At 46.2% G+C, this 26,345-nt stretch overlaps 1 protein-coding gene across 1 annotated transcript; it reads left to right on the forward strand.

Annotated features, from left to right (window-relative positions):
• The first annotated feature begins 520 nt into the window (after window positions 1-520).
• On the forward strand, window positions 521-26,280 carry OSBP (oxysterol binding protein). The gene is made up of 14 exons (XM_035124381.2): window positions 521-976; window positions 11,161-11,369; window positions 14,471-14,721; window positions 18,052-18,250; window positions 18,457-18,559; window positions 19,794-19,848; window positions 20,401-20,535; window positions 20,762-21,007; window positions 21,272-21,392; window positions 21,841-21,944; window positions 22,171-22,266; window positions 22,605-22,783; window positions 23,439-23,659; window positions 24,305-26,280. The coding sequence occupies exons 1-14, from the start codon at window positions 627-629 to the stop codon at window positions 24,445-24,447; spliced, it is 2,412 nt and encodes an 803-aa protein (XP_034980272.1). The 5' UTR covers window positions 521-626; the 3' UTR covers window positions 24,448-26,280.
• Window positions 26,281-26,345: the final 65 nt, after the last annotated feature.

Below are 26,345 nucleotides of genomic sequence, written 5' to 3' on the forward strand. Positions count from 1 at the left end.
TTAAGACCGAGCTGGCAGACAATTTGGGGCCAGAACCTTAAGTGAGGCTGCAATCTTATGCTCGCCCCTGGAACTCGGTAGACCTGTGTCCTGGTAAACAGGCACAGGATTGGGCTGCAAGGGTGCAAATGGCATTGGGTCTGGAGCTCTGGCTCGTCTTCACAGGCGCCCATTACCGTTGGCTCTCAAATGTCATTCGCCATCTAACCACAGAGCTCCCGTTCCACGATGACGTCAGAGATAGCGTCTTTGCAACGCCCCTCTCCATGAGCTGCTTACTGGCTTTTACCTGCAAAGGACAAGAGAAGAAGCCAATAGGGAGCTGCGATAAAGAAACCTATTAGGAAGCGAACGACGACGCCTCACCGGCCAATGTAGCGACAAGCCACGCCCCCTGGACATATTTGGACCAGTAGCAGCCGCGGAGGCGGTGCCAAGTGGGACTCCGGCCCCTGGAGTGGGCGTCGCTGCTAATGGGGAGGGTTGGGTGACGGCGCGACGCGCATCGTTTGGGGGGAGGGAGAAGCCAAGAAGGAGGGAGGCGCTCAGCCTCCGGCGGTTCCTGGTCTCTCGTTGGCCGAGGCAGTTCGGGGCTCGCGAAGGCGGCGGCGGTGCTGCGCGGTGCCATGTCGGAGTTACGAGCGGCGGGACCCGGCCCAGCGACGACGCCTGGCGGAGCGGGCGGCCCCATCGCCTCCGTCCCAGGAGCGACCTGTGGGCCCGGCCCAGCGCCCCCACTACCCTCTCCCGGGCCCGGTGGCGGGCCTGGCGGCGGAGGAGGCACCCTGGGCCCTGGGGGACCGGCCCCAGGGGGGGTGACAGGCACTCCAGGGGGGAGCTCTGCTTCCGCTTCCGGGTCCACCAGCTCCACTTCCGGGTCAGCCCGCGAGGGCTGGCTTTTCAAATGGACCAATTACATCAAAGGGTATCAGCGGCGCTGGTTCGTGCTGAGCAACGGGCTCCTGAGCTACTACAGGTGAGGCCACGCCCCGTCTGCCGGCCCTGGCCAGAGTGACCGGCCACGCCCCTTTCCTGCTCTTGTCACGCCCAGGGCGCCTGTGACCCTCTTTCCCTTTGGCCGGCCTGCATCTGGCTGGGCATTCCTCCCCCTGGCCAGGCCTGCGTGGCAGGAGCAGCAGCAGGAGGCTCCTCTGTGTGGAGCAGCCGCTTCCCTGCCACGTGGCATGAGGGTGTCATGGCTTAGCCAGGTCTTGAGGAGCATCAGGGGGACTTCCACACCTCTGAGTCTCCCCTCAGCGATTCTACCTTACATTCCTACCCCCACCTCAGACACGCATGCTATGTACTGCATTCTGACGTGAAGATGAGGGTGGTAATAGCAGCATTATTTCCCCCTTCTCCACACCTGCGACATTCTGCAGCTTTCTCCTTCCCTTGATGCCAGCCAGCAGAAAAGCCAAATGTGTTGTAAGACACCCTCCTCCTCCGCATCCTTGGCAGCATCGCTGGGCCACATCTTTTTGATTTTCCGTTGCAGCTAATGGCATGGGCAACACACAGTCTTAGAGATGCGTCCTCTGTGATGTGTTTTGGTGTACAGTACTTGATACAGTACTTACAAAACAAATGCAAAGATTGTAGGCCTGTTGGTATGCTGATGAAGGTCACAAGCCAGTTTTCCAAAAGATCTGTGTTCTGGGTGTGGCAGGTGTGGCAAAGGTAACTCTGTCATAGGCAGTGTTAGCTGTGGTGTCATGTAAGCTAGGAATAGAAATAGCTTTTCTGAAATCACTGCTTCTAACATTCCTTGGTTAGGAGAGAAATTCTTCCCAGCGGGTTAGAAGCTGGACATAAACTTTATTTGCCCTATGTATCCTTCCCTTGTTAGGATTGAGAGCTATGTTCAAATTCCTGTTTGGCTGTGAAGCTCAACAAGTAGTCTGGGGCAAGTAACTAACCCTCAGCTCAATCTACCTCATTGTGAAGAGAATTAGGATAACTCAAGGCACCCCCAAACTCGGTCCTCCAGATGTTTTGGGACTACAATTCCCATCATCCTTGACCACTGGTCCTGTGAGCTAGGGATGATTGGAGTTCTAGTCCCAAAACATCTGGAGGGCCGAGTTTGGGGATTCCTGCTGTACTCCATAAAGGAAGGTTGTGTTTCAAATGTAACAAAACCAAACAATGAGGCCGTTTACTTTTGACAAAACCTACCTTGAGTTACTTAAACTGTGGGTTCCCAAACCATCCGTGCTTCAAAACCTCTCTTCAAATGATTCAGTTTCTTCATGAGTCTTCTGCAAATGCAGAAACAAATACTTAGCATTATATGTTGCCTGTCTGCCTAAGCAACCATTCATAGCTTTCTGTGCAGTGTTGTATGTCTGCACCACTATTGTGTTTTCACATAAATGTTACTCCATATCACTGATGAATACTAAAGCCCCAGCAGTTTTCACCTACTTTCTTCCAAACTGTATGTGCATTCCTATTCTGGCTAGCTCTGCATGTTAAGTGAACATAGGTATATTTGTGAATTAGACAAATCACTTCAAACAATTGTAGCCCAGCTGGTGCCAAACATACTGCTCTGCTTTCCTTTGGACCACAGCAGTGAGGCTAAGAGGAGGGTTTTGTTGTCTGGGCAGCTGAGGACCTCCATACATACTGCCCAGGCTTGCACCTGTTGTGCTTACTTCAACTAATTGTATTCCACTCACAAAACAGGAGGATTGTCAAGCAGCATATCAAACAGAACTTCTGGAGAAAAACTATTATTCCAGCTACCTTACTACAGTAATCAAAAGTACCGTATATTGAAACTAACTTAATGGAATGCCTCTGAGATTTTTAGGGAGAGAGCTCAGGTTCTCATTTTTGCCTCTACTTTGCTTGTCAGCTGTGTTATTTCCTAAAGAGAAGGGAAATCTAAGTAGTGGGAGGGTGAATGGAGATATGGAATAATGAGAAGTTCTTCTGGAATCTGGTCTCCCAATCTTATGTATGTTTGCTCTCATTATAGTCAATGACACTTGCATCCAAGGATAGCAGCCCTAATCCAGGGGTGGAGAACTAGATTTGGCCAATGCGCCCGATTGTTATTTTCCACACCTCTTCTGGGTCAAGGTTGACAGGTGGGTGGAGCATAATCCAGTGTCCTGTAATAATTAGCTGTGCAGCAGGTGTTGCCTTACTGTGCCATATGCATCTTTCCTTCTCTGTTGATGTTCTTTCGCATTGCTGTTAAGTCTGGAGTGTGAATGAGGCTCCTTGAACATCTTTCCCCTTGCACATTTTTGTGGGGCCTCTGTTAACTTGACATTTTGAACTAAAAGTATGCATTTTCAGAGACCCTGAAGGTGCAGTAGTAAAGGGAATAAAGAGTGTGGTCAAATAGTAATAAGGAGTCTTGTGGCACCTTAAAAGCAACAGATTTATTGTTGCTTAAGGTTTCCTAATCCTATCTAAAAATTCGTAAGTAGAAAAAATCCTATTTAAAAATCCTATCTAAACCGCATCCAAGATCCGCATCCGTATCCACTGTATATATACGACCTACTACCAAGAGGGACAGAAACCCCTTCATTTGTGGCCAGCATGAAATGCAGCAGGTTAGTGAAGGAGCATTTCCTTCTTCCACCTACCTGTGCACTTACCTGCATGGAAGTCCTTGTTGCAAAATGCAAGGATGTAATAAATCCATTAGTCTTTAAGTAGCCGCAAGATTTTGATGTGTATGTTACAGCGGTCTAATATGGTGGTGACCAGTTTGACAGCAAAAGAGCCCTTTTTCACTAGTGGGTTTCAGGAAAGATTATTCTCCCAAGTTTAGGAAAATGCTTGTTTTTCACTCATAACTAGCTAAGAGCCGATTTGAACTGTGTTCTCATTCACTCATAGACTGTCTACTCATTCACCCAAGAAATCTTGTCCTCTGACCTTGCAATTTATTTCATTGTCCTCTTCAACCAGTGGCATCTTGTTGGTTGATCTGCTCTGATGCACACTTAGAGTTTATGGCTTTTCTGGGTGCCATTAGCTTATCTGTTCTGGTATCACATAGTAGGTCATAAATGCCTTTAGACCAGGCAGCTGAGGAACATCAGAAAGCCGCCCATAATTAGAAATCTGAAGCTCAGAGCACCTAAAAATGGAGAAGAAAAATCCAACTACTTTGGATTTTGAGTAGACCCAAGATTTCAATGGGTCTTTTCTTAAATATGACTACTATTTGATATTGCCAAATCATTTTTTTCCTTTTTAATATTTAATTTATAGTGTTTCTCTTTTAAAGCAACTGGATTTTAAAGAAAATCTTAACTGAATACAGAACTCACAACTTAACACACATTTAAATTGTGCACATGCAGGTTTATGCGATATATACATATATATACAGTCATACCTTGGTTTTTGAACATCCTAGTTCTCAAACATTTTGGCTCCCGAATGCCACAAACACAGAAGTGACTGTTCTGGTTTGCAAACTATTTTTGGAAGCCGAATGTCCGGCGCAGATTCCGTGACTTCCGATTGGCTGCAGGAGCTTCCTGCAGCCAATCAGATGCCACACTTTGGTTTCCGAATGTTTTGGACGTTGAACAGACTTCCAAAATGGATTCCTTTCGAGTTCTAATGTACGACTGTATATATAGTGGAGAAGGGCAGGTGTCTGGGGGAAAATACTGTCAATCCCACCCACCATTGAACCCCATGTGTTTTGACCATATGCGATTTTGGCTTTATGCACTATCCCCGGAACATGACCCCTTTGTAAGTTGAGGCGCCCGTATGAACAAGCAAGTGATTGCTTAAACATAAATCTCTAAAACTTCATCATGGCCATATATTAAGCCCTCTGATTTGCAGCTTGTTTTTCTATGCAAAAGTGAGGTCTATTAGCAAATTATTCAACATCAGAGATCAAGCAGTAAACATGATACATTGCAGTGTTTTCCTGTTGGTATTGAAGACCAGTTATCCAATGCATTAGGATCTAGGAAATGTCATCCTGTATAACACCACAAATATCCAGAACCTTTATGGGTTGGATTGTACTGTTTTGCACCCTCTCAACACCATGAGTCCTGTGGCATGTTCAGTTAAATGTTGATGTTTAGGGCTTTACTAAGGAAGCAGCATGGATATTATTTCTTTCTAATGCAGGGAGAAACACTGTTTTGTTCACTAGGTACCAGCTCTTGCTCCTGGAAAGTTCTGGACATCATTATAGCTCAACTGTATGCATGTTTATTTGGAAGGAAATCTCACTTGATTCAATGGGACCTGCTTCCAAATAAGCATGAGTAGGATTACAGCATTAAAACCCAAACCTATGTACAGTGGTACCTCAGTTTACGAACTTAATCTGTTCCTGAAATCCGTTCTTAAACCGAGGTGTGCTTTCCCTAATGAGGCCTCCTGCCACCAGTGCCCTTCCACTGTTCGGATTCCGTTCTTAGACAGAGGTAAAGTTCTCAAACCAAGACACTATTTCTGGTTTTGCAGAGTTTGTAAACCAAATTGTTCTTAAACTGGACTGTTCTTAAACAGAGGTGCCACTGTATGTCTGTTCAGAAGTAAGTGCCCATTGTGCTTAGTGGAATTTAATCTCAAGTAAATCTTCATAGAGATTGCAGCCTTTAGTCTTCAGGTAAGTGATCTGGCTTGTGAACAGAGACAGCCAAGCAGAAATCTTCTTTTCCCTCTGAACAGAGTTCTGCAGTGCAAAAGGCATGTTGGCTTCAGGATCAAAGGTTTTGGTCGATCCTAGGTTGTACAAAGGTTCTGTTTAGTTACTACCCAATAGATCAGTACACTTGCTTGTTCAGGAAATGCATACATTTAAAAATGGCAATACTGATTTAAATCAGTACAGTACAGCAAACTGAGGCTCTTATTCTTGATTAGTTAAATTGGATGTTATAGACTTTGGAATGGGGTCTTATTAGTTTTATTAGATCGATGGGGTGGTTTGGAAACCTGTAGGTGAAAAAGAAAAGATGGTGCTTTTTGCTTATATATGTGATGGTGTGACACATATATTGGGGTCTTGCAGTTAATATCCTATGCTTTTGCCAGGTTTGGGTTGTCCAGTGTTAATGGGCCATACATAACCTATTGTCACTTCCATGTTTAAGAAGGATTATGAGGGTGATGCTTTGGGTTCTGACTGATAGTAAATGGTTTATTATGCATATCTAATACAGTACATGGCCAGCTTTGTCTTCCTTTCTGTTGAGAATCGTATGCTCCTCAGAAACGTAAGAGTTAGTCTCTCACTTAGTAATAATAATAATAATAATAATAATAATAATAATAATAATAATAATTTATTACATATACTACGCCCATCCAGCCAGGCCTCCCCAGCCACTCTAATATCCAACAGGATATTAAAAACACAGTAAAATAGCAAACATTAAAAACTTCCCTAATCAGGGCTGCCTTCAGATGTCTTCTAAAAGTCAGATAGTAGTTTAATTCCATGACATCTGGTGGGAGGGCGTTCCACAGGGTGGGTGCCACTACCGAGAAGGCCCTCTGCCTGGTTCCCTGTAACCTCACATCTCGTAGTGAGGGAACCGCCAGAAGGCCCTCAGTGCTGGATCTCAGTGTTCGGGCAGAATGATGGGGGTGGAGATTCTCCTTCAGGTATACTGGGCCGAGGCACCTCTGCAATATGATTTGAGTTAGCTTTCACATTTTCCTGCAAAGGATTTTGAACTGCAGCTTTTTTGAGGGGGCCGAGGCCCTCATTGTTGAGGCTGAACACAGAGCTGGGCAGGAGCGATGTCAGGACGTTGCATCAGGCCCCCCAATGTACTTTGGAAGGTGGTGCCTCTGGACACAACTATAACTTCCAAGAACCCTTGGTTAGGAATTGTGATGGTTAAACCAATTTAAATTTGTAGTGGAAACATGTCCCTTTCCAGAGTTATTGTTACCCCAGATCCTGGCCTACTTTACATACAATTTCTCTCCGATGTGCCTATGACATATTTACTGATCAGTTTGAATGTATCACAACATCAGTTGTGCAGTGTTGTAGGCACAGGTAGTAGGGTGACCTTTATCTTTTTGCTATGAGTCTCATCTGCCCTCTCTATAAGAATGTGCTAATGAGGCACTAAGTCTCTTCTGGTGAGGTTTTGGTAAAGTACTTGCAGTAGCTATGTTCACTTGGACTATTTGTTGTGCTCTACTTATCTCCTGATCCCTATTTTGTGAGGATGGCAAGGAGAGAAACCTGTGGGCTTTAGCGATCCTAGAGGAAGGAATGTTTTGTACAAACATCCAAGGAAGACTAAAAGAGCAGTACTGTGGTACCTCGGGTTACGGATGCTTCAGGTTACAAACTCCGCTAACCAGGAAGTAGTTGCTCCAGGTAAAGAACTTTGCCCCAGGATAAGAACAGAAATTGCGCGGCAGCGGCAGCAGGAGGCCCCATTAGCGAAAGCACGCCTCAGGTTAAGAACGGACCTCTGGAATGAATTAAGTTCTTAACCCAAGGTACCACTTTATCCAGAAGCACTGGCTACTCTCGGGGAATGCCATGGGATTCTTGGTGCTGATATTTGGGGTCTGCTGCCTCCAGACAAACGTACTATGGGTTACTGTCTGCAGCCCCCCCCCCTTATTAATTCCTCCATCAGTGTGTTGTCTACTCTGCTTGAATGACATCAAGCCTATATTGTTAGTGCAGGCCCTTCCTCCCCTCACACCAAATCTAGCCAATGGTATTAAAATCACCCTGTGCCACTTCTTTGGGGATTTGCCCCTGTGTAGACATGCTGGCTCTTAGCCAGCGAACATTTAATTTAAAGGCCTATATTTTGAGGGAGCCATGCCTTACTCAGGCAGAGATGGCTGACTTGTTAGCCACTCTCCCGTAGTTTGGTCTGTATTATTCATAAAGTAACTGGACTCTGGAGGATAAGAATAGCTGGCAACCCAGGCTCATATTTCCCCACTGGACTCAGCCTGCTGGAAGGAAGGAATGCAAAGTTACCCTCTGTCCAAGCTTTAGGAGGAAGCAGTAAACTTGGGGCCTCTGCGATGAAGCATTCTGGCAGTTTCTCTGTGCCAGCCCCAAGCAGGCTGTGTGTGTGCATTGTTGTTGCCTATGTGCTACTCAGCCTTGCAGTGGAAAGGAGATGGCTCTGCCTTGTACCAGGTCAATACATAGGGAACTTTGTTCTTGTCTTGGGCTGAGGGTGGGGAGGGATTTGGCGAGCCTTAAGGTAGGCGGAATGTATACTTAGTCATTTCTGCAAAACTGGGAGAGCTGTAAGCGCAGCCTTGGGCAGAGGGAACGCTGAGAAAATTGGGGACTGAAATGAATGGTGGCCTGGCTGTCTGGAGGCCTTTCGCATTCCGACTGCCTCATCCACACTGGGCTTCCATCCATGAGACTTCCTGGCAAGCTCTGGAATTCCCTGTAGGCCTGTGTCTTGAGGATATGTGATACACATATACTATATACAAATGTGCAAATGAATCGACTGGGTGGGTGGTAATCAACTTAACTTTTACTCTGAGTAGATCCCTTGAAATGAATTTCAGTGCATCTGCTCTGTTGAATAATATCTATAAAAGTAATAATGATATCTTTAATAATTGTACCTATAATAATATCCATAATAAATACATTACTGTTTTCCATTGTAGAGTGGCTCAAGTTCAATAGGTTACATGTAGACCCAGTATCAAACTTGGTTTTTCTGGATGCTTCTGCTAATTCTGTCTATCCCCTTCAGTCTGAGACAGTAATTCCTTCAGCCCAATATTTCATTTCATTGTTTGGTGTTGAGACAGATCTGTCCCTGTGTTTTGAGGGAGGGGGTAAAAATGCCCAATTCCTGGGCATTTGAAGGAATTGCAGACAATTTTTCTGTGTTCCGGAATTACCATTGCACTTTATCTAGAACACCCATTAGTGAATGAAACCATAATATAAATATTCATATGTTTGTGTGTGTGCATTGCGTTAATGAGCATGTAGACAAGAGTGTTGTAGCTTGGGAAGGACTGTGGTGCACAAACGCACACATGCACGCACGCACACCCTTATCTTGTGAATGTGCTTCTTGAGAATCCAGCATTTTCTCTGAGTTTAGGCGCATTAGTCTGCATCTAGTTCTGGCTTTAACGCCCCCAAACTGCTACAAGTCTGGCTGAGTCCCAATATTGAATGTAAAATCCCCCACCATCTGGCCTGTCCGCTCTGCGTGTGTGGCTGGGACGGCCAGCTTGCTGAAATTATCAGGACGCTCTGCAAAGTTCAAGAGATTGCCCTATTAATAGAAATGCCTGCCACTAGTGATCACAGTAACAGAGAGGGGACTTTTCACTTCCCTTCTGCCCCACTCAAGGGGGTCATCCCAGGCTGGGAATCACTTTACATATTTTGTAAAGTGGGTAAACAGCTTACATTTGGGTTGTGCAGTACTGCCAAGCATTTGAGAAAGTGAGTGTTAAATAACTTGCTCACTGACTTTCAGCACGACAGTTTAATGATTAGTCAACGCAAGTGACAGGGTGCCTACAACTTTGTGCAGACTGTATCTGGTTGCCATACATTGGACAGATGACAGTTTGGTTATACAGTGGTACCTTGGTTTTCAAACTTAATTCGTTTTGGAAGTCGGTTCCAAAACTAAAGTGTTCCAAAACCAAGGTGCACTTCCCATAGAAAGTAATGCAAAATGGATTAATCCGTTCCACACTTTGGAAAACAAACCCTAAAACAGCAATTTAACATGATTTTTACTATCTAACGAGACCATTGATCCATAAAATGAAAGCAATAAATAGTGTGCTGCAGTCACACACACAATCAATCAATCAATCAGTAGCTGAACTGGGTTCCACACAGGCACACACACATGAAAAGAAGAAGAGCCACAAAAGCAAAAACGCAAAACAAATAGCAAAAACAGACAGACCTCAGCGTAACACTCAAATGGAAGCATGGCACTCAAAACAGAGCACGTTTGACTTCCGAAAAAAGTTCACAAACCAGAACACTTACTTCCGGGTTTGCAGTGTTTGGGTTCCAAGTTGTTTGAGTAACAAGGTGTTTGAGAACCAAGGTACCACTGTATCATTTGGGGGAAACAGGGTAGGACTTGGAAACCCAGCTAATGTAGTCCAAAGCAGGAGGCGGCTCTGGACAAATAGCTCTCTGGTAAAACTGTTCCTGGACTTTAGTACCTCAGTCTGCACTTGATTTTCATGTTCCTCCATGGACCATGGATAAGTCCTACACGAAGAAAACGAATATGGCAGCAGGAAGGCTAGGTATCTAGATATGTAGATCATATGGCTGGAATCTTTCCCATGTCAATCACCTGTAGTATAATCCAGCCATGTTTTCATGCATGTTTGTTTTTATCTAGAAAGCCTCGTAAAGGAGTCAAACTAAGGTCTCCATAATCCATTTCCGCCATGGATTCATTAGCCAAGTTGGTAGTTGCTTTTCCATCCATAAAGTATTATTCACCTGCCTCACCAAAAGGAGTATTGGTCTTTGCTGCCCTTCTGGAAATTGCTGCCTCACCAGGTTGTCAAGAGAGCTAAAGCACATCCAAAACGTTTGCAAATCAAAACAGTGCTGCACAAAGGATAACTAGTGGTTGTGTGAAGTTTAGGGTGTGCCTGTATACTAGAGGTATGTTGAAAGGATCAGAAATGCAAGACAATAGAATTATTATTGGTAGTTGCACTAGACAGAAGAAGTTCTGCTACTATCGCAGTCCACTTAAGTTCCCAGCCAATCCCCTTCCTGTCCTCATTTTTTTCATTTTTTTAAAAAATTCCTGCCTGCACATTTCTGCCCCCTCCCCTCTAGCTGACTTCCATTGTTCCAAGAACTAGACATCTGCCCTTTTATTATTTGAATCTCACAGCATCAGGTGGCTCCCATTCTGCAATCTGCAGACCACTACCTACATGTGGGAATAGCAGCAGACAGTTTACACACCAATCAGGGAAACAGTGGTGTTTCTTCCTTGTAGCTGTTAACCCATCATTTCCTATTGCCCTGGAGAGGACAGATACATAGGACTCTCACTTTCTCCCTGTTCCCAAATGTGGTGCCCTTGTCTCATTATTCTGCGTCTTGAGGTTTAGACCTCTGAAGCTTGTGCTTCTTCATGCCCTGGTGACCGCCCTCCTACTTTGTCCTTCCGGCAGATCGAAGGCAGAGATGCGACACACCTGTCGTGGAACCATCAACCTGGCGACGGCTAACATCACAGTGGAGGACTCCTGCAACTTCATCATTTCCAACGGAGGGGCACAGACCTACCACCTGAAGGCCAACTCAGAGGTTGAGAGGCAGCGCTGGGTCACAGCTCTAGAGCTGGCCAAGGCCAAAGCTGTCAAGATGCTGGCAGAATCAGGTAAAGGGTGTGTTCAGGGCAGTGCAGATGAAGCAGGAGTGGGTGTGGGTGAGCACTGAGAAACTCGGAGAGCTTATTGTGGAGGGAGACACCCAGGAAAATCAATATGACAAATGGAGAAATGAGATCTTCTGAGCAGATTTGGTGTTGGCTAATGGCACTGGGGCAAACAGGAAGTAGCTGAGGCTTCTGTTCTCATCCTACTCTGCTTGTTTGTTTGTGATTTTGGGCTACCCTTGGTAGGTAGCCTCACCTGTGAAATGCATATAGGCCAAAATACCTGCAGAGAACAATTCCTAGTCTATTCTAGGCCATGGGGTTAACATGAGGGCACATCTCTTCCAGTTTGTCCTGTTCCATCCTATTTAGAGCTCCAGCTCCTTGGGGCAAGGTTTTCTGCCAAACACTAAATGTTTGTTACTCATACAAATTGTTCGGTGTCCTTTGCCTTGTGCGTGTAACATACCAAAGAAACAGGCCACTTGGGGCCATTGTGGTTTATAGCATGAGGCCTCTAGAAAATGTGGCTATATTTTTAAGCATCAGGCTTTTCAGAATGGTTCGCTTTCTGTTTCCCAAACCAAAAGTGCATTTTAGCAGTCAGTACCAAATCTGCTTTGCACATTACCCAATCAGCTGAGCCTCAGATTATAATCTGATGGCTCCTGAGCTAAAGCATCTGTCAGTAGCTGGTGTATCTGATTAGGTAAAAAGCAAGGCCCAATGTCCATTTTTGTATTGAATAAATCATGCATTGAAGGAGTTGCGGTCCCTCAACTCCTGGGTCCCCCCCATCTGGTGTCTCAAACGTGTTTGTCTCTTCTCCGTAGGACATATTTGCTCTTTGTAGAAGGGGAAAGAAGTGGAAATTTTTGCCACCAGCTACCAATGGGCGGGTTGTTTTATTTTCATAGAATTCTAAAGAAAAAGAAGCGGTATCTGGCAGCTTTACCAGAAAGAATTTCTTCAGTGTTTTCAAAACAAAATGTCCTTTGCCCAGTAACATGAGATTGTGTTGTGCCTTAGGCATCAGAGTTGCAAATATTAGTCCTGTTGAATTTTCAGTATCCCGGTCCCCCATCCCCTTTTAAACCTAAAGCTAAAGAAATAAGGGTGGGGGGGGAGAGGCATTTATTTGTGTGCATCGTCATTATCCACAGCATGAGGTTTCAAGCTCATGGTACTGAAACTCTGACTCCCAAATGTTAATACCTGCTCGCTCGCTCTCGCTCGCTCTGTTTGCGTGTCTATCTAATTTATCTGCTATGTTGACACTCAAAATGTTGCCATCTAGATACTGTGCTCTCATGTACTCTTCCCCTCAGCGACTTCATGCCTCATTGTTGAATAGTATTTCTCTTGATTGATTGCAGCAGACATTCCCCCATCCGATTGGATAGTTTTTTGTAAGTTCCTTATCATTCTACTTTGGGACTCATTATTTGTTGGTAGTGACGAAGCACAAGAGCGAGCCAACCATATGTGTATGTGTTTTAATCACTAGAATGTAAGGGCTGTCTTGCTGAGATGGACCAAAAGTCCATCTAGTTCTTCATTTTAAGAACAGCCTGCCATATGCCTCTGAAAGTTCACAAACAGGGCATGAAAAGTGATGGTCTTCCTCCAATGTACCCCCGCCCAAAAAGAGAGAGAGAGATGAGTCTTCTGTTGTTTTTCTCCAACATCTTGCTACTGAGCATGCGAGTTCCAACAAGTATCATTGCTAATAATACCTAAAAGAAAACATTCTAAATTCATTTTGTCCGATCATTTTCAAAGAAAAACAAGGGGCCATTTTTTATTTAATGGGACCCAGGTGGCGCTGTGGGCTAAACCACGGAGCCTAGGGCTTGCTGATCAGAAGGTCAGCGGTTCGAATCCCTGTGACGGGGTGAGCTCCCGTTGCTTAGTCCCAGCTCCTGCCAACCTAGCAGTTCGAAAGCACATCAAAATGCAAGTAGATAAATAGGAACCGCTATAGCGGGAAGGTAAACGGCGTTTCCATGTGCTGCTCTGGTTTGCCAGAAGCGGCTTTGTCATGCTGGCCACATGACCTGGAAGCTATACACTGGCTCCCTCGGCCAATAATGCGAGATGAGCGCGCAACCCCAGAGTCGGTCACGACTGGACCTAATGGTCAGGGGTCCCTTTACCTTTACCTTTTTACGGTGTTTGAATTCCATATGTTAACTACTTCAAGAGACACAGCTACTTTTCTTTCGTCTGTCTTGAACTTACCACCAATCGGTTTCACAGGGTAACCTTGAGTTCTGGTATTGCAAGAGAAAGACCTATACCCACACACTCGCCAGAGCATTCCTAACATTATAAACCCACTGTTGGAGGGCGGAAAGTTACACAAGAGATTGGGCTGCAAACAGTGTAAGACTTTCCAGAGAAATGGCATGATATAGCAGGGTGGAGAAATGTGTTTAAACATCACAACTCTATAAGTAGATTCATGGCTTGCAATAAGGAGGTGTTGCATACAGTTCGCGTAAGATACTTGGTTCTGTCAGTATATTTCTCACTTCTGCTTTAAGGAGCACAGATAGTAAAATCAGACCCTAAGTAGTAACCTACTTTTCAGAGGTTCCCAATGATCTTTACCCTTTGAATATTTATACTGTCTTTATTGCTCCCAATTAGCTTTGGGATTATTGTTTTTTATTATTGCAAGTTTGATTTCTCCTTTGATTCCACTGTTTTGTCTATATACTCAGAAAAGGATAAAAACAACGACAACCCATCAACCCTGAAATTAATAATATATGTAGTACCACAGTTTACACCTTAGTTCCTTGCTAAAATGGAGGGGTGGGATTAGAAATCCTGTCCTTTGCTTCAACAAACCATTGAACTGGCAAGAGAGATTTCCCTGTTAGCTACCTGTAGCCCCAACATTGGCCAGTATCTTCACTGGACTATGGGAAGGGATCACATTATGGTGGTGGGGGGGGGGGTGGGAGAGGAAACAGGCTCCCTTTAGTCCCCTGGAGATAGGCACCAGTGCTGAGAATAAAGGAGGACCTGGAAATGCCTCTGCTCCTGGGGTGAGCCTTGCCTTGAAGGTGTTAACAGCTGCAGCCTTTTCCCCACAGACGAGTCGGGTGATGAAGAATCAGTGTCTCAGACGGACAAGACGGAACTGCAGAACACCCTACGCACCCTCTCTAGCAAGGTGGAGGATCTCAGCACCTGCAACGACCTGATTGCCAAGCACGGGACGGCCTTGCAGCGCTCGCTCAGCGAACTGGAGACCCTCAAGCTGCCGGCCGAGAGCAATGAGAAGATCAAGCAGGTCAACGAGCGCGCCACCCTCTTCCGCATCACGTCCAATGCCATGATCAATGTAAGTGTGCTGCTGCCAGACGCTCTGGCCCTGAGCCGGCTGGCAGGAAGGGGGCCGCTGGGTGCGTCCCAGACCATTGGCTCTGCAGGCTTTAATCATAGCCACCGCAGCATTTCCCTCTTTTGAGAAGGGAGATAGGATCCGGTGGGTTTTGGATTTATAAGCCATCTGTGACATCACCCATTTTAGCAAAATATATAAGCCTCTGCTCGTCCTGAATCCCCTGCAGGTAGTTAGTTGGCTGTGCTTTCTTAGCCCAGTGTGGCCACGCTGTGGCCAGTCGAAAGAATTGCATTAAAGACATGACTCAACCTGAGCTATAAGAAAAGGACGTGATGGGAATTGTAATCCATAAACAGTACATCAAATTAGATTTTTAAAATCGCGGAGCAAACCAGAAAGGAGAAGTGTAGAGATAAAGCCTTCAGAACAATTAAGGGCTGAGGGCCATAGGATGGTGAGATTTTGTGGACTTGATCACCAGGACCCATGGCAGCACAGATGTAGTTTTGTTGGAGGTTGCCATCAGGCCAGCCTTTGAGGACTTTGCAAGGGGGTTATTATTATTATTATTTTAAATATTTTAAATATTATTTATTAGTTGTTGTTTTTTGCCACCAAAACTCAATGTAACAAAGTATTTTAAGCAAACACATTCATGCATTAAACCAGCATTTTTTAAAAGTCTTTTTAATATTCTAGTCTTTAAACAAACTAAATTAAAATATCTCACCCATGCAAAAAAGGCATAGGTCTGACAAAAAAGGAATGTTTTTGCCTACTGCCTAAAGATACATAATGAAGGTGCCAGGTGAGCCTCCCTGGGGAGAGCATTCCACAAGCAAGGAGCCACCACTGAAAAGGCCCATTTTTGTGTTGCTGCCTTCCGGACCTCCTGCAGAGGGGGCACATGAAGAACCTCCTCAGATGACAATTGCAGGGTCTGGGTTCATTCTGAGCTACAATCCTGTGCGCACTTCTGTGAGGGAGAGCTCAGCTGAGCACAGTGGAACAAACAGCTACGTGCAGTTGCACTTTGTGTAGTATTGTTCTTGATCCTTAAACTTAACTTGCTCCTCTCTCCAGTTTCCAGTAGTTACCAGTTCACTTGAGCAAAGTACCATCTTATGTCTCACAGTATCAAAGCTGAGAGCGTCCTCCTGGTAAATCCCAGTCTACTGTTGCTCCTAGAACTCTGTACTTTGGGATGACTTTAATGCAGTTGAGACTATTTCAGACGGGTTTCTCTTTGGACTCAACTCTGGTAGTTGCCAGTATTGCTTGCATGCCTTCCGCATCCCATGTTCCTGGGATTTACATAAGTGTGAACCTCCCATCTTTGCAGGTCAACCATTGTGTGGTTCAAGTGTCAGGGAAGGAGTTCTGTTTTGACTAGGGCATGGTACAACCCTGGGGCAAACAGTAAACTGTAAAGCAAGAGATTTATGCAAACACTCCAGAAATGTGAAGAAGACCTCTAAATTGTCTCAAGTTCTGTAGGTCATTCCTAGAAAAGCTATAGCTTGTTCTGCACAGGCAAGTAGATGCTATCATTGGTGTTTTTGAAGCAACTGGCGAACTGTAACAATGAAGCTGACCAGTAGGTGAAGCCCTCCCTTAAAGTGGGAACATGACAGCCCTAGACATATGTCAACAAGAATTACCAACTAGCAGAATTGTTTACTAGCCAGCTAAGAAGCTAGTGGGCTATGCTTCCTTGCTGGGTATATACCAGGATCTGAACAATCCATCCTTTCTCCACCAGCCCACTTACTGGTTTGCATGGAATTCTGTGCACTTCCTTGCCAGTGTGGAATTCCTGGTTGCCTACGGCTACCAGACGTTGTTAAATATAAACCTGGAATACACTTCTTTGAAGATGGAATGACATCATAATAGCTTTTAAACAGAAAGTTTTTAACTAACCATAGACAGTTTTATACCACAAAAGCCTAACAATGTGGATTACTCAAGAATTTGAATAGGAACTACATTCTATAAATCTTGTAGTTAACCAACTTTGCCCCTCAGATATACAGAAAACCTCTAGGTGTGTTCAAAAGGAAGTCAAAAAGAAGACAAGACCTGTTTTGGTATATATTTAGGAGCAAAGGATTACTTGGTCTGAAAGTCTTATCTTTCTTTGACCAACATTAATGCCATATTTACACGAATCTAATGTGCAATTGAATCTAATGCGCACCTCAGTTTTCAAAACCTTGAAACAAGAAAAGTATTTGCTGGCGAATGTAAAAGCACCATGAAATCTAAAGCACACCCTAATTTCCACTACATAATTTGGCCAAAAAAGGTGTTCGTTACATTCAAGTAAATACAGTATTCCGTACATGTCTGTTCATTTTACTGCCTTAAGCAAGGATGCAATATTTGTATTGATGTATTTCCATTGCCAGATATACAGAGCATCTTATCAGACAGGCTAATTTCCTAGCATTCTTTTATTTTGCCTTTTTAAGTGTGTGTTTTTCCACAAAACCTTCTGGATTGATACTAAATTACATCATTTTATCCCAAATGCTCAAACTAAAACAGTCCGCTTAAAGTCTCTGAGTTTAGAGCAGAGCCTGGGAAGATTTCCCCACTTTTGACCCTTCCTTGCCCCCTGTATACAGACCACAGTCTCAGCTTTCCTGCCCCTAAGTACTGGTTGTTGAAGTCTCCCTCCTTCCTTCCTTTTTATTGTGTAACTACTGCTCCATTTTGCACTTAGTACAAATTAATCAACTAGGGGTAACATTTAAGCAGCTTCTGTTTAATTGATGAAGGTCCAGGAGTCACATTTTCAGTATTTTGTGATTTGCCCAGATTTATTCGCTGGTGGTGTATTTGCAGCCTTTTGCATGGAATATTTGGTTGGGCTTCTAGAAGACGAGTGTCCCTGCCCATGTCTGTCTGAGCATCTCTGTTCAGTGAGTGTCCATGGTGAAGTTGCTAGGAGACTGGTGAATGCTTATTGGGTCTCCGAGTGGGAGGGGCAGTTAAGAGCAAAGTGTCCTGAAAGGGGACCTGTCCCCAGCAGTTCCTGTTAACCCACAAGAGGACCCATTTACTTACCACTTTAAGAGCTGGGGCAGCAAGAGGTGCTGCAGTGCAGTTTGATCGGGGCCAGCCCTACAATGCTACAGAGCAAAGTGATCTCCTGGTGGCACCATGGGGGGGATGGTATGAAGGCAGGAGTTGGCGTTTGACTAGCACAGCAAGACGAGAAGTGTTGGCCTCACAGTTGGAGTGACATTTGGGCCAGCCGAGTGTCCGGGGCCCATACAGACCGGAGTGGTGAGTGCCGCCTCGCTTTGGTGCTCCCCACAGGCTTGCCGAGACTTCCTGATGTTGGCCCAGACGCACAGCAAGAAGTGGCAGAAGTCCCTTCAATATGAGCGAGACCAGCGCATCCGTCTAGAGGAGACCCTGGAGCAGCTGGCAAAGCAGCACAACCACCTGGAAAGGGCCTTCCGTGGAGCAACAGTTCTACAAGCCAATGCCCCTGGCAGCATGGATTCTTCCAAAGGTAGGAATCGAGGGCCTTGGCTTCCATCTCTTCTATCAGCCAAGCTCTAGCTCTTCTGCTAGTCTCCATTGCCTTTTCTTTTGTTGGTTTCCTACTCACAATCGCTTCTATTGTGGGACGCTTGCCCCGAAGTCCCAAAGTATTTGGAATCAAGTACTAGTAACTGAAACCAAGAAAGAGAACATCAGCATGTGTTCCTCTTACAGATCGATGTTGCCCATCAAAGGGAGATATGAGTGATGAAGACGACGATAACGAGTTCTTTGATGCTCCTGAGATCATCACCATGCCTGAAAGCATGGGCCATAAGTGAGTGATGCCCCTCTCCCATTCAGCAGACAGCTTAGCACCCATCAGCCTTTGGCACTGCAAACTTGTGAATTTACGGAGGTGTTTCCCTCACCTTTGATGCTTTCCCACTTCCATAGCCTGTGTCATCATAGCTTAGAGGGGGACAAACTGCCTGGGTGAAATTCAACATACCAAAGCAGGTTCTGTGTGTTCCTCCCCTGTTAAGTGTGTTTTATAGAACTGGGACATCTTGCTCCTCAGCCTTCAAAGGAGAGGAAGAGAGAATGGAGAGGATGAAGGAAAAGGTGGAGAGGAAATCTCTTGAATATAAAATAAAAGTGATTAGTCCACCTAAGCCAATGCTGTCCACTCTTACTGACATCTCCCTGAGATATTCAGGATCCAGATTACTTCGTGCAGGGATGTCTAACTTGTGACCCTACAGATGTTTCTGGACTACAACTCACATCATTCCTGGCCATTGGCCATGCCGGCTGGGGCTGATGGGAGTCCAGCAACATTGGCGGGGCACAGGTTAGTTGCCACTGACTTAGTGCTTTAAAGGTCCAGACTAGCACTTCAAATTGCACCCAAGGACAGCTAAGACAACATTGTTTTCCAGAGTGGGTGAAACATGATCAGACAAGCTTACATTGTCAGCAATTAGGCAGCTGTACTCCATGCCAGCTTAAGTTTCTGGAACACATTATTGCAAGAATTTAGTTGGGTATGGATGCTAGTGACTTCAGGTTCAAGCAAGCAGTGCATAGCTTCAAAGGGGAGAGAAGTGGAAAGAGTAGATTTCTGTCACACACCCAAACAACGTGTACAGCTGTCACTAGACAACAGTCTCATGCTTCATTCATGCTTCTAGGTTATTTAGATGTAAGAGCATACAGTTGCTGTGATTTCCGCCCCCCCCCCCTAATTGCAGGTTAAATTAGTAAAGGGACAGGATAGTAATGAGGAAAGTAGAACAGGAGACCTGGCAAATCAGTACACTGCACTGACTTCTTGAAAGTAGTCCATGGGCACCTTTAGGTAATTTTATTTTGCCTTTTAACTTAATAAATAAAGATAGATCAGTAGATCAGTGGCCCTGGTTTTACTTGCTGTTCAACTCTGACAAACTAGATACTCTGTTTGGTGTTTGGCAGCACTGTTCTCTGGGCATGTTTTTATCCTGATAGCACATTATTTCAACTGGAACATCCTAGTTTTCTCATGGTATGTCTTTCTGTAATTCCTTTAGACGAACAGGAAGCAACATCAGTGGTGCTAGCAGTGAAATCAGCCTCGATGAGCAGGTAGTCCATGTTTTTGCTCTGAGGGGGATGGGCCAGGGAAACAATATTTTTCACCAGATGCTGTTGGGACCCTGCAGAGGGAGATAGCTGGAACAAGTGGGTCCTTCCCAAGCTTCTGGAGTACCTCAGCAGTGTATCCCCTAAATGAGCCACAGTCTGCATGGACAATGGGATGCAGAGCACCACCTGGAGGGTTGATGGGCCTCTTTAGTCCTTCTCCTGTAAGCCTACAAGTGCTTAATATACTTTGAGGCATACTTTGTGATGGAGCTTATTGAAGGCTTGGAAAAGCAGGGGTAATGTTGGCTGCAGGATCTGCCTTCTTCCACGTTTCTGTCCATTTGAGACAGGTCTTACTGCACTGAGCTTAGCGATTCTGGGCATGGCTAAGAACCTCTTTCTGCATAGATTAAGGTGCTCTTGGAAGAAGTTGTTTACTTTGCCCCAAGGCTTATAGTTCAATTGGGAACCTCTTTAACAAGACTGTATAGAATTCACTGTCCAGCTTATGCCTTCCCACCTGTCTTCACTAGTCTCCTTTCTCTCCCAAAGTATAAACACCAGTTTATGGAAGACACCAAGAAGGAGAAGAGAACCCGAATTCCTCACAAACCAAATTACAGCCTGAACTTGTGGAGCATCATGAAGAACTGTATTGGCAAGGAGCTCTCCAAGATTCCCATGCCAGTGAGTCCCCTTAAGTCTAGCTTGAGTAGTAAGATCTGGGGCTTGCTGTCCCATGGCCTATGGGGGAAAAGGGTGGGAAGCCACGACACTATAACCCAACAAGCTCTGTGAAATGAGACTCTGTATGAACCTGGAGTGTGCTTGCTGCATCTAGGTTTGCCTTGCATACCGGTACTTCTGCCCCTGAGTGGCTGCCCTGCTTAACACCTGCTGCTTCTTCCTCCAGGTGAACTTCAATGAGCCCTTATCTATGCTGCAGCGCCTCACAGAGGACCTGGAATACCACGAGCTGTTGGACCGGGCAGCCAAGTGTGAAAGCTCCCTGGAGCAGCTCTGCTATGTGGCTGCATTTACCGTATCGTCTTACTCCACCACAGTCTTCCGCACCAGCAAGCCATTCAACCCTCTCTTAGGGGAAACCTTTGAGCTAGACCGGCTGGAGGAGAACGGCTACCGTTCCATCTGTGAGCAGGTGACGAGCAGGGCACATCCCTTGTCTGACTCTGAGCTGGAATACTTGATTGATTCCAGATGCATGGAAGATACATTTCAGTCTTAAGCAAATTAAGTTCTGTTGTGTTTCAGCGGCACTTACTTTCAAGTCAGTGTGCTCAGGGTCCAAGACAATATCTGTTGGGGGTGTCTGCTGTCAGCTCTTCCTGCTTCTACATATTCCTGGTGACTCGCCTGCTGAATACACTCTTCTTCCTTAACTTCTCTCTGTCCTGCCCTCTAGGTGAGCCACCATCCTCCAGCTGCTGCCCATCATGCTGATTCCAAGCACGGCTGGACCCTTCGTCAGGAGATTAAAATCACCAGCAAGTTCCGTGGCAAATACCTCTCAATTATGCCCCTTGGTGAGTCTTTGCCTCGAGGTGCCTGCTGTTTTAAAGGGACAAGGAAAGCTAATGGTGCCCATTGACAGACGGAATTCCATCTGTGCTTCCCATCTTTTACCAAAGTCCAGGGTCTCCGGCCTGGAGTCAGGCTATCTGGAGACATAGCTGGTCCACTTACGATGGGTTGTCTCATATGCACAGCACCTTTTAAGGCCTTCATTAGCACATTCACCCTTGCTGTGTGCCCCTCAGGGCTATTAAGAACACATGCATAGCTTGGGTGCTCATCAAATGGGCATTTGTGGAGAATGGGGCAATCAGGTCATCCTTAGCTGAGCAGGGGTTGGTACCCAGATTGACCAGAGCTGAGTCAAAATGCTGTTGCCCACTAGACTTGACGTATTTTTCATCCTGGCAAGGATTCTGCACCAATGCAAAATCATCCTAAGCGCATTCTTATTTCTAGGTACCATCCACTGTATCTTCCATGCATCTGGCAATCACTACACATGGAAAAAGGTCACCACCACAGTGCACAACATCATAGTCGGCAAATTATGGATAGACCAGGTGAGTTAAAAGTGGGGGAGGGGGGACTGTGAAGGCAGCATTGCAGCCCAAAGTGTGCTTGGAGCATCATTCTGATAGCCAGGACTTCAGAGGTCCATTTTCCATATTTCCCATAGAGTTGCTACTCTTTGATGATCTGCTCAGCTGTTACAGAACCATTTTAGTGAACTGCATAAATGATCCCGAACCTGCTTGACTTCATTCCTCCCTTTTTTTTCCTTTCCAGTCTGGTGAGATTGAAATTCTGAACCATAAGACTAGTGAGAAGTGTATTCTCAAGTTTGTTCCATATAGCTACTTTTCAAGAGATGTGGCCAGAAAGGTAAGAGATGTTGTACTCAGAGCATTTTACCATGGGGGTGGCAAGAACAGTGTCAGCCCCTCTACAACAGAGAGAGGTGAAAGGCCTGTTTAGTGGTAGGAGGGGCCTTTTACATAAGATGAAGGGTCACATGGACATCAGTGACCTCGGCAGCTAAGCCACCACCTCTAGAGAACGTTCTCTGAATATTGTAGCTGCACTCTGGAGTCCTAGCAGACCAGCTCTTGAGAACAGCTCTGGTTGCTTTTCAGCTTCTTTGTTAGCCTAGGGGAATTCTGATGCCTAGGTGGGTTTGTACGTAACTTTGCTGGACCTCCTTGAACTCCTTTCTATGGCAGGTTACTGGAGAGGTGTTAGATCCCTCAGGAAAAGTGCACTTTGTGTTGCTGGGCACCTGGGACGAGAAGATGGACTGTTTCAGGGTGACAACCAGTTTGGAGAACGGTGGCGACAGCCGGCAGAGAGCGCACGAAGCAGAGGACAGCAGGGTCATGCTGTGGAAGAGGAACCCACTCCCGTGAGTAAGGGAGGTAGCCTGGCTCCTCGCATGAGGAGCTGGTGCACAGCCATGCTCTCCTTCACGTAGCCAATAGGACTATTGTCTCAACTGGCTTTTGTGGATGGCAGAAGATGGTTGTGGTTGTCGCTTTTAGAGCGTGCCTTTGTAATCAGCAACAAGTACTGCTTTGTGTACCGTGTGTGTTCCTCCCAAGGAAAAGTGAGTTGAGACCTGTCTAAATTATGGCAAAAGTGTGCAGGTCTTGTGGGGTGCGGGAAATACGCTTTCTGCTAGTCATGGGCTAAAGAATGGAGGACACTGAAGCTCCTGGAAACCCAGCCTCACCTTTCCTCCCTTATCCATCAGGCATTGTCCACACATGCAAGCCTATTTTAAGAGGAAATGGAAACAGTCCTCCAGGTTGCAGACTTCTGTGTTTGTGTGGCGTAGTCACAGGAAATACACAGCCTTGGGTACAAGTAATACTGACCCTTTGAAAAGGAGTTGGTGACCTAGGGTCTTAGATAATGTGTGCATATCTTTCCTGCCGCCCTAAGAGGAAGATTAAGCTCGCTTTCTACACCAGAACTTAGGCTGCAGTGCAACTCGGAGCCTTTCTGCCATCTGAATTTGTTCTCTCTCTCCCTCTCCCCGCCCCCTTTCCTTGGTGCAGGAAGAACGCTGAGAACATGTACTATTTCTCTGAGCTGGCTTTGACGCTCAATGCCCCAGAAAGTGGCACTGCTCCCACGGACAGCAGGCTTCGGCCTGACCAGCGGCTCATGGAGAACGGGCGCTGGGATGAAGCCAACGCAGAGAAGCAGCGCCTGGAGGAGAAGCAGCGCATCTCCCGCAAAAAACGTGAAGCTGAGGCCGTGAAGGCGACAGAGGACGGTAAGAGCTTGCCCCACTTGCCCCTGCACTGATTTTTAAAAGGCAACGGGAACATATGAAGCAGCCTAAGTACAGTGAGGTGGCTGGTCCTCCTAGTCGAGTCTTGTTTGTTCTGGACTGGCAATGCCTCTCCAGCATATTGGGCAGAGTGGATGTTGCTGGCCCCGCTTCCTATAATCCTTTTTAGCTGGAAGTGCCTGGGATTGAGCCTGGGGTCTTGCATTGCAAAGCAGTTATCTATGATTGTAATTATTTATTGGGATTCTTGCCAGCCCTTTTGCATGAGGTCCCGGGGAGGGGGAGGGGTGTACAGCCAGGTAAAAAAACACAATGTTAAAATCAGTTAAAACAGTTTGGAATCAAAAGAGCTGGTGCTGCTCTGTGGAGAGGGAATTCCACAGTTTAGGGGTTGCCGCAGAAAAGGCCCTTTCCTGGGCTGCCACACCTTGCCTTCCAAACTTCCAAGGGCAGAGGACATACCAAGAGTTGCTCCATCACTGAACTATGGCCCCTCGCTAAGGGAAAAGCATAGCGCTGACTTTCCAGCAGAAATGTCAGCCATATGCCGTTTGTTGTTGTTAACCTGGCAATTCACACCCTCTCTCTCTCTTTCTCCTCTGCTGCCCCTTCCTTCCTCCCCTGCAGGAACTCCTTATGATCCCTACAAAGCATTGTGGTTTGAGCGGAAGAAGGATCCTGACACTAAGGAGGTGTCCCATGTGTACAGGGGAGGCTACTGGGAGAGCAAAGACAAACAGGACTGGAGCATGTGCCCTGACATCTTCTGAGCTGGAAGCAGCAGGACTATTAACGAGGATGGAGGGGAAAGAAGAGGGTAGTGGAAGAAGGATGGAGGGGGAGCGGCTGATCATGTGACTTCCTGCCTAGTGCTTTCCTCACCGAATCTGTCTGTCTTAACCAATCACTTGTTTTGAATCAATCACCCAAAGCAGAATCCAGCAGTGGTGATTGGCTGGGTTGCCTTAGCTGATTGAAGCTGAAGTTGGTGTCTGGATTCCTGGATGGCTGGGGACAAGTAGAAATAGAGGACTGTGCCCTCGCGTTTCCCCACCAAAAAGAGAGCATTGCTCTGCTCGCAGCCCCCCACGTTTGGGGAGGAAGAGGGGGAGCAACACCGTGCTTACATGGATTGCCCTCCCTTTCTACTTCCAGATAGGGGCCCGTAGTCAAGACCTTGAATGTATGCACCAAGAGAATAGCTGGGGAAGATACAGGGACCTTTTGACCATAAGGGTTGCTCTCTTTTTCCTCCTTCCCAAGCCCTACCTACAGGAGAAGTTTCCGAAACATTGGGTGGGCAGGAGGAGGATGGGTGGATGCCAGCTCTCTCCAGGAGCCACTGTCTCTCTCTGTTCACACAGGTAGCAAAGCAACTAATTGTGCCCTAGAGAAGCGGGCGCAGGGTGGTGGCAGTGGGTGGGTGCAGGTAGCTCTGGTTTCAGCGGAACCCGCCTTTGTGACATCACCAGCTGTTCATACGATGGTAGGAAATAAAACTTACTTGTTCTCCCTTCCCCATAGCAGGCTTCAGATTTTCCCCACATACACTTGGGTGGAAAGCGGCAATGCAGGACACAGCCTCCCCTCTGCCTAAAGCAACCTCTGGCTTGATGCGCACCTGTTTATATGTATATTATATATATGGAGAGAGAGAGAGAGAGAGAGAGAGAGAGAAAGAGATATAATTTTTGTTCTGTTTTTTCCCCTCCTGTACCTCCTATCCTGCAGACCCCATTTTATAACACTTGCCCCCAGCTGTCCCTCTCCACTGCCACAGGATCCAGGGAGACGCTCTGCAGAAAGCGTGACAGTCAACAATGGCTTGCCTTGCCTTCTTTAAAATAAAATTTTAAAAACACTATCTGATGCAGAGCTGGAGCTCACTGGCATCAGGCTCCTCACTGTGCAGGCACAAGCCAGGTGTCCATGGATTCCGCTGTGAAATCAGGAGGCTGCAAGGACTCCCCAAACTGGCCTTGGGACAGTTCCGCTCTCAGCTGCCAAAGCTGGATCTTAAGGTTGACAGAGGTGCTGCCGCTGTGTTGAAGTGGACAAGGGCACAGAGGCTGCCCTAGCCAAGCCAACGCTCTGGGGGTGGGTGGGGGGTTGTATGTGTGGACTATAAGGCAGCCCCTGCCCTTGGCTAAGGATCACACAATGAGGTGCCTTCCTTCTGTGTTTCCTATCCTCGTTTTTTTCTTTTTCTTTTCTGTGTTTTTCTTTCAACTTCCAAACTTAAGCCACCGAAGGGGTGAGGTGGCGGCATTCCTGTCCAGGAATGCTTGTGGGTGGGATGGAGTCACCTTGCTGGCAGGTAGAGATGAGGCCGTGAACCCTGCCGTCCCCAGCAGCAAAGGACAGTGCTGCTCAGTGGGAAGGAAAGGGGCTTTGGGTGGGGTCTCTGCGCTGTTTGCTGCTCAGTCCCTGTCTAAAGCCTGTTCTCTGCAGCTTGTAGAGGCTGACACATCCTTGCATAGGATATTGGCAGGCGTTAAGAGAGAGAATATTCCTGCAATTCTATTTTTGGAATTTTTTTTTTTTTGCCTTACTGTCTTTTTTCCAAGAAAACTAAATTAAATAATAAAACCTGAAATATCCAAGAGTGCTTTGTGTGTGTATCACTTGCAACTATCAGGCCTGAACTGACTTCTTTCTCCTTTTCAAC

The sequence above is a fragment of the Zootoca vivipara genome, chromosome 1 (genome assembly GCF_963506605.1).
Source record: "Zootoca vivipara chromosome 1, rZooViv1.1, whole genome shotgun sequence".
Taxonomy (NCBI): domain Eukaryota; kingdom Metazoa; phylum Chordata; class Lepidosauria; order Squamata; family Lacertidae; genus Zootoca; species Zootoca vivipara.